Raw genomic sequence first — 10421 nt, 5'->3', positions numbered from 1 at the left:
TCCAAGTGCCAAATGAGTGGTGTGAAGAAAAGAAATCTATGGAAGCCAGAAAGTGGGCAAGGCAGTGAGGGCTGGGTGGAGATGGCTCAGAGGAGCAGGACCGGATATGGGCCCGGGCTGGGGTGGTGGGGAAAGGCCTCTATAACTAGGCCTCCTGTGAGATGCCAGGGAATAGCATCAGGTTAGGAGGTGGAGATAGACAAGGAGACACCGGGAAAGGACTGGGGGAAGATTCATATTACATATTTCTGACTCTGCAGATTTTGCCTCCTCAAGGTGAATGCAGCTTCAAGGGGCCGTCTTTGTGGTCCTTCCCCATCTGGGGCCCATCCTGGTCTGGCTGTTCACTAATAATCAGATGTTCGGTTGGTGTAAGGGCCCAATGATGCTGTCCTGGTGCCCGCCCCGCAAAGTCTTATTGCTTATATGGACAACCACCTACTCTGTCATGGGGTGAGCAATCGTTCTCCACACAGCCCTGGTGCTCGCTGGGGTGGGAACAAGTCCTCCGTGTCTGAGCTACTGCCACATACTGGCCTCCAAAGGGAAGGCATTCCTTCATGCCTCTTACGGTGGGCCCCACAGACAGAGATCCTCTGTGCCGGCCTGGGATGCCAGCTAGCCCTTCTTCCTCCCTCTCCAAGTCTCCCTGTCCCCTCACCCACCTCACTGTGCCTAACTCCTCCCACCAACTCCCCTGGCCCTCCAATGATGCCAAGACCCACTTGCCCCATTTCAGCCCACAAGGGTAACAACGAGTCCTTGGTTACCAGAGGCCAGAGGGCCTCCTCCATTTGCCATGGAACCCCCTCTTGCTGAGTGTTTCTGCCACCATCTCTCCACAGCTATGCCTCCTACCTGGTGTGGAACGACTTGGGAGGGGGCTTTGGGCGGCCCCTGGCCCTGCCTCTCGGCCTCTATGCTGTACAGCTCACCATCAGCTGGATGGTCTTGGTTCTCTTTTTCACAGGCCACAACCCTGGTCTGGTAAGGCACACGGTGCTCAGTGGTGGATGTAGTGTAGGAGAAGGTGAAAGCACTAGGCCCCAGAAGCATAATTCAGCAGATCAATCGGGTGCAGGCAGGTAACAGGTGGGCAGACCTCTCTGAGCTCCCATCGTGTGCACAGAGCCCTGGGGACTTAGCTCTTTCATTGTTGTGCCAGGGTGCTGCAGAAAGGTGGAGGGGCCAGTTCCCAGGACAGCCGACTGAAAAACCTGCCTCTCTGTCCAGGTCCTGTTGCACCTGCTGCTGCTGTATGGGCTGGTGCTGAGCACAGCACTGATCTGGCACCCCATCAACAAGCTGGCCTCCCTGCTACTGCTGCCCTACCTGGCCTGGCTCACCGTGACCAATGCCATCACCTACCACCTGTGGAGGGATGGCCTTTATCCAGAGCACCAGCCCCAGCCCACAGAGGAGAAGAGTGACTGAGGCCCTAGGGCAAGGGAGAGGAGGGGGCGGCCAGGGTGGGGAGAAGAGTCTGTAGCCAGGGCTGTGGAGCTAGGGCTCACCCCAGTGTGGCCACCCTCCTGGGTCTCCTGGTGGCATTTTTTCTTAGAATTAAGAGAAATGGGAATGAGGGGGGGGAAACTTATTTTACACTTAAATAATAAAATCCTATTAGTAACTTTGAGGGTATAATGTGAAATGTCTATGTGAGTGTATGATGCCTAGGGCTGCAGAGTGGGGAGAGAAGCGTCTGTACCTGTGTGTGAGTGTGTACACGTGAATGAACGCGTGAAGGCACATGTGGGGCGGGTGGGTGCCCCGGCTCCACTCCGCCTGCATGCCCTCCCAGCCTGGCATAAAGATCTGGCAATTCAATTTTAACTACCTGAAAGACAAAATCTCTTTGAAAAGTGACATAAAAGCAAAACAGGAAAATAAAGTAAAAAAAGGATACTAATTATACATGTTAAGGTTATATAATATGTATTTTTATCAGATTTATTATAGAATATAGTAATAACATATAATAGGGCTGTATGATATATATATCATGCTAAGACCTTAGGTGATGATCTCTGGTAAGATTATAGAATATTTTTTGTTTTCATACACTCTTATACTTTTAATTTTTTACATCAATTAATTACTATTACAATAAGAAAAAATATTGGGAATAGAGGTCTGTAAGCCTCAGGGTGCTGACAGGTGAATTCAGAAGAGCTTTTTATCCAGCCTTCTATCTTTCTTCTCTTTTTCTAAATCTTCTAGGTGACTTTTAAATTTTTGTCTCCCCCCTCATCTTATTTTCTTCTGTTCTTGTTTCAAAGCCCTGATGGTGGCAAAGAGCGACTGCCCCTGGGGATGCCTCCCTAAATAATGCCAGCAGGAAGGCCCAGACGCCCTGCAGTAGAGGGTCTCCACCTGTTGCATGGCAGGATCATGGGGAGCTTTTAAAAATACCAACCAGACGCTCCAGGGATGAGGCCTGGGCATCAGCGATTTTTAAACGCCCCAGGACCTCCTCAGGTGCAGCCAAGGCTGAGAACCACAGCTGAGTATTTGGAGCTTTTTATAAAAATGCGTATTCCTGACCCCTCACACAAGACCTATGAATCAATACTTTTGAGGTGGGCTCTTGGCATCTTTGGAGCTCTTTAAAGCTCCCCAGCCCTTTGTCAGCTGCTCGCTAAAGTTTGAGTGCTCTGGGCATGGATCATTTCTCAGGGCCCTTTTAGCTTTGACAATTTATGGTTCTGTGAGCTGAGTTTCAGGGCTGAAACAAACTGTGTCCTCTCAGGTGCAAAGCCAGCAGGGTAGCATCATTTAAGAAGGGGAGTGGCTCTTTCCGGAGCTTATCCCAGGAAAGGGAATATGCAGCCTCCCCTCCTCCACTAAGGGCATGCTCCGCAGAGCTGGGCAGGTCACCTGCACCCCAGGAGGGCACACATGGTGTCCCACTAATCTTCGTATCTCCAGCCCCAGGTCAGGGCAGGATACAGAGTCGGTACTAATACATTTTTGTTGACTGATTTATTGAATAAATAAATGAACACACTGTCATACCTTATGACACCTCCCCTACTCTGGACCTACTGAAGAATAGTTTTGGAAACTTCTCCTGGTTCTAATGTGCAGCCAGATTGAGAACTGCTGCAGTAGGACACTCCTCAAAGTGTGCCCCAGTGACCCGGTTGAAGGTATGGACTCCAGCCCCGCTCGAGACCCATCAATCAGATCATCTTAGGGAGTGAGGGCGATAGGGCACAGTGGTTTGCAGTTCTGGTCCTGAAGTCCGATGAACTCGGGTTAGATACTGATGCTGTCATTTATTAACTAGTAAATTGGTGCAATGTACTTTTATCTATAAACACTGACTGACAGAGGATGGGCTCGGGCAGCCACACTACATGAGTTCTTATCCCAGCTCCAGTATCACTGCATCACAAGTGAGCACCCCAGAAGTATTTGCCATTGTCATTATCATCATCTCATACAGGCATTATAATATTTGTTACCAATTTTATTCACATTACCAGCTAAATCTGGAAGTTAAACAGAACCTCCAAGAAGATGTACCATGCCTACGGTATGACTTTGACCTCCCCAGGGAAAGCTGAAGCCACTAACCGAGGGGTCTAGGTGCCTTTAGCTTAGAACCTGGCTTTAGAAGAAAGCTTAATTTGGCCAGTGTCCTAAGCCCTGGGCTGGCATGACTGCCTGTTATGGCATGAGCCAAACTAAAGGGCTTTTTGGCCTTGTACAGAAACTCAGCTTGAAAGGGCAGGATCCCAACCTCAAATTCTTATCTTCTGACCCCGAAGTTGTCCTTAAAATCCCATCTGCACCAGCTCCTTGGTTCCTGGGCAAGGGGAGCCTCTAACCCCACAGTCTCCCAACCTGCCTGAACCTCGTCTTTCCCCTACCCCATCTCCCAGTTCTGAGCTGGGCCTGCAGCACACCTTGCCTTCGGCCCCTCTTGTTACCTAGAGTCGTACCTAAGTAAAGTGGGGAACAGCCTCCCGTCTTTGCCAGATGAATTCCAGGATTCCATCACCCAGATCAGGTGTGTGTGCCTCTTTGTCCTGAGGCAGCATTTTTCCATTTGCCTCTGAGTGTCTGAATACGATTCACACATGAAGTCTTCACAGAGCTGTGCAGATCTCCCATCCAGTGGCTGGTGAGAGAGGTAAAATAGCAAACCCAGGAGGTAGTAGATCTCATTTTACTGTATCCTAGTCCCTTCTTTCCTCCCCTACACCTTCACTCTTCCTCATGTTGCCAATTTCTGCAGAATGGAGACACAGAGGGGAGGGGTGAGGTGGCAGACTGAGAGGTGAATGTCCAGTGGACAAAGGTTGGCGGGCTGGGTTGACAAGGGGAGAGAGTGCGCGAAGTGTTTGTGCCGTACGTCTTTGGCCCCTCCTACCTACAGGCAGGTAGAGCTGATGCATAGGGGAAACCGAGGAGCTGACCTCCTGAATGTTGTCACACCTGGGCCAGGGCTCCGAAGTCTCTTTTCTTCCTTTGTGGATGGCCACCATCCAGTCTATCTTTTGGGGTTCCCCTCCACCTCATGTCCAGTTTCAGAATCTTCCCAGAGTTCCCCTTTCTTGAAATTCCAGAAAACAAGCACAAGACCCTTTTGTTTTAAGGATTTTATTGCTGATCCTCATTAGCTCACAAGTTAGTCCAAAGCCCGACTTTGTTGGGGACTCCTTCAGATCTTAACCTTCCTCTTTTACTTTCAGGTAGAGCCCACCGAAATATTTCCCTCCCTCCCAGACTCTTTCTGCCCTCTAGCTTCCAAGGCCCTTCATACACTTAGCCCCCTCTTCTAGTATGTAAGCCAGGAGAAGCCATCCTGGTCACCCAGGGCCTCTACTGTGTCCATCCAAGGCCTCATCGTCCCTCTCCAAGGTCCCCTGGCCCACACAGAAATTATCCACTGGAAGCGCCAGAAACGCCCCAGCCCCGCCCCAGTTCTTCCATCTGCACCTGCTCCAACACATTGCTCATCTTAAGGGCTGAAATTCTCCGCTCAAAAGTTGATTGTATTAATAGTTTATTGCTTTCTCCCAGTAGGTTCCTTGGCCTTGCAAACACCCCTTCAGAGAGGAATACTATTAATCACCTTAATGTGCATGCTTCTTATCAGATCACTTTCCTCAAAGACTGAGAGTGCCAGCCGCGGGAGTCGGGCAGTGCCAGGAGTGGCTGCTGGAATGGAGGACTGTGGTGACCAGGACTAAAGTCCCGGGTGTCACCATTTTGCCCAGGGCAGTGTGTCCTGCATGGCAAGGCAAGTGTTGTGTCCTGTACAGAAGAAGACTGAAAACCCTAGCCTGCCCTGTGATTCTGGTGCCTTCTCTAATCCCAGCCTCAGACTCTGGGAGACCCCTGGCCCCCTTCCCCTTTCGCCAGCTAAGGCCGCTCAAAGCCCTGGACACCCCGTGTTTATGTCAACAGAGTGGTTGCCAGAGAGGACAAGCTCCCGCCCGCCAGGGGGGTGTCTGGTGCCTGAGGCCTGTTGTTTGTGTACCTTGTCTCAGTAGTGACCAGAGGGGCAGGCACGCCTGGGCTGGGTCTCTGGGGCAACGCACTGTTGGGGTCCCAGCTGTCCCTGCACGTAAAGCACCCACTCCATCAACGTGCCCCTGAGGTATCTTCTTTCAGAGTGAGAATTTAAACTTTCCTCTGGTGAGGCTTCTATTTTCCACCGGCTCTCTCCTGGCCTCTCTGCTCCCTTCCGAGTGAGGGCAGCTTCACATCCCACCAAGACCCAGGGAACAACCAACGTGCCTGACCCTGTCCTCTCCTCCTCAGCCACTTCCTAGAATCTCAGAATGTTTTCTGAAATGACCGTGGGAGGTGGGACAAGGGGAGGCAGTCTGCAGCATATCCTAGGCCTAACCCGGCTCCTTCCAGTCACTGCCACCCCGATAGGAGGGGACAGAGGCCTGCAGAGACAGGCTGGGAGAATTCTGTTTGCAGTTTCTATCCCCACTCACCAGCTGTCTGGTTTATCTACACTTGTACTCCCGACACACACACCCCTCTCGTAGACCAATTACTTCCTAGACCTGTTCTCCCTGCAAGAACTCCTGAGCCTCCTCAGCTTCTGCTCGGCCCTTTCTTTCCCCTCTTCCCTCAGAGCCGGGCCTCAGGGGTCCTGGCAGGGACTGAACGGTGAAGGGGTTAAGAGCATGGCTCTGTCCTCACTAGCTGCATCACCTTGGGCAAGTCACTGAACCTCTCTGATCCTAATTTCCTCACCCATAAAATGAGAATAATACTTCCTGTCCCAGAAATCCTTGTGAGGAGTAAACGAATTAAGTTGTATGACATGCTTAGGCCAATGTCAGGCCGGCAGCAGAGGCTGTGTCAATGTCAGCTCTCCTTGTTACTGAATTCCAGGCAGCAGAACACAGTAGGAAAAGCAGGGAACTTGAAGGCCAACAGATCTGGGTTCAAAACCTAGCACTCCACTGGCTCCTTCCGTGACCTTGAACGAAATACCTCACTGCCCAGTTTCCTCCCGTGCAGGAGGGGCCTACTGATAGGGTTAACAGAGGGGATAGGGTATGCTGGCCCTAAAAAGTGTAGAGGCAGCTGGAGGGGGAGGAGTCAGGTTCCTGGCACCTGATCTCCCAGATTAGCTGCTGCACTTGGGGCCAGCAGGGGATACTGGTCTGACTTGGAAAGGAGAGCCAGGGACCAGGCCCCCAGGAGGTGCCATAAATAGCCAGAGCAGGTCAGAGGGCCTCCAGGGATGGCAGGCTCAGGGAAGTCTGGGAAGGAGCAGTGAAAAAGGAAGCTGTCAGTCATCATTCTGGGGGTGGGCCCAGGGCATTCTCCCAAAGGTCAAAGGGAAAGCTGTCTATGAGTGTGATAGGAGCAAGGAGTCCCCTCTTCAGGGAGGAACAGACTGGGACCACCTGTGCACCATCTACTCAGAACTCCACTCTTTGGGAGAGGCAGGAAATTCTCACCACACTGTTCACCGGCACCCTGTGGTCTTTGCAGGCCCAACCTGCTCTCTTCATTTTCAGCCCTTTGACCATCTGGGAATAGAGAGCAATAGCTCAGCCTGTGTCACAGGTGGGGAAACTGAGGCCCAGAGAAGTTAAGTGATTTGGCCAACATCACACAGTGAATCAGGGGCTGAGATGGGCATGTGAACATGGAATGTTTTTTTGCCTTCTAATTCAGGGTTATAGATAAAAGCCAAAACAATATAAGAACATGTCCTTAGGAGGAAGCCTTTCTCAATGTGCAAGGATCCGTCCTCCTCGCTTTCCTCCCCAAGACATTCTACACTTCCTCATTTGGTCCAAGCACATCACTGTAAGCTGGTCCTAGGAAGAAGGAGAGGAATATACATTTATAATGCTTCAGAGATGTTTAATCAGAGGTAGCTAGGTCCAGCCCTGAAAATAAGACAGAGCATAGGCTCAGAAGACCTGAACTCATGGGATCTGATACAAATCACTTCATCTTTCTAAGCTGTAGGTCCCTGACTTGCAAAAGGAGGCCAATAATTCACACCCATGTGAGACTGGTGTGAGGACTAAATGACATAATGCATGCCTGAGTGCCTGACTAATGCCCTAAATGTTATAAGGACTGCAAGCTCTTGGTGAGGCAGTACTTTATTCATCTCTGGATTTTTTTTTTTTTTTTTTTTTTTTTGACACAGTCTCACTCTGTTGCCCCAGCTAGAATGCAGTGGTGTCGTCACAGCTCACCACAACCTCAAACTCCTGGGCTCAAGCGATCCTCCTGCCTCAGCCTCCTGAGTAGCTGGGACTAGAGACGCATGCTACCACACCCAGCTAATTTTTTCTATTTTTAGTAGAGACGGGGTCTCATTCTTGCTCAGGCTGGTCTTGAACTTCTGACCTCAAGCAATCCTCCTGCCTCAGCCTCCCAGAGTGCTGGGATTACAGGTGTGAGCCACCACGCCCGGCTACGTCTCTGTATTCTTGGTATTTACTACAGCACCCAGCACATAGAAACCCCCGATAAATGTTAATTAAATAAGAGCATGAAGTAAACTCTTTGCATTGAAACGTTGTATGTTTGTGTGATGGTAACATTCTTTGCTATCAACTATCACTGCTTTTCATTACAGACATAGGCAACATTACCTCTACCCTGTGCTTTATTTTCCTGGAAAAGCGTATGAGAAAATAATCTCTGGATAGAAATGCTTTTAGTAATAAGTCTAATAGGCAAGGTAACCACATAATTTACTGTCTGAACTGGGACACTTTTGGGAGTGAAAGGTGTGCTAGTGGTAATTATGCCCACACAACAGGGAAAAACCATGCTCATCCCAGGCAAACCAAAATGTTCAGCATCGTACAAACAGCTCTGCTGCTCAGAACTCTCTAGAGGAGGGAGCCCTAAGTTCTCCAGACCATCCTGACTCTTCTCTAGTGAGACCCTTGAAAGGGTACCCTATCTTCTTGTCCCCACCATCCAACCCCATTTGTTCTCCAACATTCTTAGGTTCCTCATTTTCAACCTGCAGGTGACCCTGACCCCTCTTTCCGTTTCTCTGAGAATGTCCTGGAGTGTTGTATTGCCCCAAACACAAAGATTTGTGATCCCTGATAAGTACCCATCATGTGAGCCGCAAAAATCGTGGAACCCTGCTGTTGTTCCATCCCTGGGGCTTTTCTAGGGACCCCAGTCATCTTTCTCTAGCTTCCAACCGGTACACTGCTTCTGCTCTTTCCCAGGTGCTCCTGTAACAACAGAAGTCAGACCATGTGTTTCATCTATTCAGAGACAATGGCTTCCTAACTCAGAGAAAAAGCCAAGGTCCTTATAGCAGCAGATAAGTCCCTAGCCTCTTTAGCACTTGTTATCTCTCTGGCCTCATCTCCTAGGACTATCCAGCCACACAGGTGTCCTTGCTAGTTCCTCAAACACACTGAGAATATCCCTGTCCCAGGGCCTTTGCACATGCTTCCCCCCCAACCCTGGAACATTTTCCCCTTAGATATCCATATGACTAGTTCCCTTGCCTCTTTCAGGTCTTTTCTCAATTGTCTCCTTTTCAAAGTCCTTCTCTGGCCACCCTATAAAAATGTAACCCACCCCTTGACACTTCCTGTTCCCCTTCCCTGCCTTTTCTCCTTAGCACTTACTAACACCAAATGGAGCATATATTTTACTTATTTATTGTCTAACTCTCTCAAGCTCCATGAGGGCAGGGATCTTCATTTGCTATGCTCTTTGCCATATTCCCAGTACCTGATACAGAACCTGGCGTACAGGAGATACTCAATAAATATTTGTTACGGAAATAAAAGGCCATGAGGGCACATAGCATGGATGTTGAATGTTTGGCCTCTGGTGTAAAAGTGTCTGGGTTTTAATCCTGGCTCTGTCCCTTATGTGCTATAGGACCTTAGACAGGGCCCCCAACCCTTCGTGAGTCTCAGCACCCCCCGCTGTGTAACATGGGGGTAACATTGCCTCCCGGGGCTGTGGAGAGCATAAGTCCAATTTCACACGTAAACCACTAAACTCGCTGCCTGGCCCGTTTCAAAAATCGAGCTTAGTAAACGGCAGCTATCGTTACTCGTGGAGGTTCCTGGGCAATCTGACATCGCATCATGGTTTCGTAACAGGCACGTTTGCATCCACTCCCTTTGAGTCACAATTCAAACACTTCCCGAATTGTCAGTTTTTATCCCACCTCTCCTCAGGACCGACCCTCCCTCCCTTCCTCCTTGTCATTTGTAGAGACAGGATCTCACTCTGTTGCTCAGGCTGGAGTGCACTGGTGTGACCATAGTTCACTGTAACGTTGAACTCCTGGGCTCAAGCGATCCTCCTGCCTTAGCCCACCAAGTAGCTGGGACTACAGGCATGTGCCACCATGCCCGGCTAAATTTTTTATTTTTTATTTTTGTAGAGACAGGATCTCGCTATATTGCCCAGGCTGGTCTCAAACTCCTGGCCTCAAGTGATCCTCCCACCTTGGCCTCCCAAAGTGCTGGGATTATAGGTATGAGGCACTGCACCTGGCCAGGACCCTCCTTTCCTGAACCCAAGATCCCCCAACGGAAATAGCCTGGGTCTCTTTGCAACTATCCTCTGCAACACACGTCCCAAACTGCTTGAATCTCTGAGAGGGCTTCTCTCCTGAATCTCAGGATGTCCGCTCTGTGCCCCTCTCACACTCTCCCCCAAGGGAGCTAGGAAAGTTGGGTGGGAAACAAAGGGTAGAATATGAGGTGAGAGAGGAGGGAGAAGGGGAAAAGAGCAGGCCAAGCCGCCCCCACCTGCCAGCTTTCTGTCTTTGCCTACTGATAAATAGGGGATACTAACGGCCAGATTTTCCATTCCCCCACCACAGCACCGGCCGTCACTCAATTAAAAAAAGACAGAGGGAGAGGACCTGGGGGAGGGGCAGCAGGCCTTGGTTATAAAGCCTGTAGTGAGGTGGGGAAAGC

At 50.1% G+C, this 10421-nt stretch overlaps 1 protein-coding gene across 1 annotated transcript; it reads left to right on the top strand.

Moving 5' to 3' along the window:
• TSPO2 (translocator protein 2) lies at window positions 1–1636 on the top strand. Its single transcript, XM_012640908.1, has 4 exons — window positions 1–61; window positions 261–453; window positions 846–987; window positions 1234–1636. The coding sequence occupies exons 2-4, from the start codon at window positions 281–283 to the stop codon at window positions 1432–1434; spliced, it is 516 nt and encodes a 171-aa protein (XP_012496362.1). The 5' UTR covers window positions 1–61; window positions 261–280; the 3' UTR covers window positions 1435–1636.
• Window positions 1637–10421: the final 8785 nt, after the last annotated feature.

Source organism: Propithecus coquereli, unplaced genomic scaffold (assembly GCF_000956105.1).
Source record: "Propithecus coquereli isolate 6110/MARCELLA unplaced genomic scaffold, Pcoq_1.0 Scaffold158, whole genome shotgun sequence".
Lineage (NCBI taxonomy): Eukaryota > Metazoa > Chordata > Mammalia > Primates > Indriidae > Propithecus > Propithecus coquereli.
This window is presented reverse-complemented; position numbering and strand designations above follow the sequence as displayed.

Bases quoted from the DNA above. Each gene is read 5' to 3' on its own strand.
- TSPO2 (XM_012640908.1), top strand. From the start codon at position 281: ATGCAGCTTCAAGGGGCCGTCTTTGTGGTCCTTCCCCATCTGGGGCCC. The intron at 454-845 runs GTGAGCAATCGT...ATCTCTCCACAG, and splicing joins ACCACCTACTCTGTCATGGG to CTATGCCTCCTACCTGGTGT. The intron at 988-1,233 runs GTAAGGCACACG...CTCTCTGTCCAG, and splicing joins CAGGCCACAACCCTGGTCTG to GTCCTGTTGCACCTGCTGCT.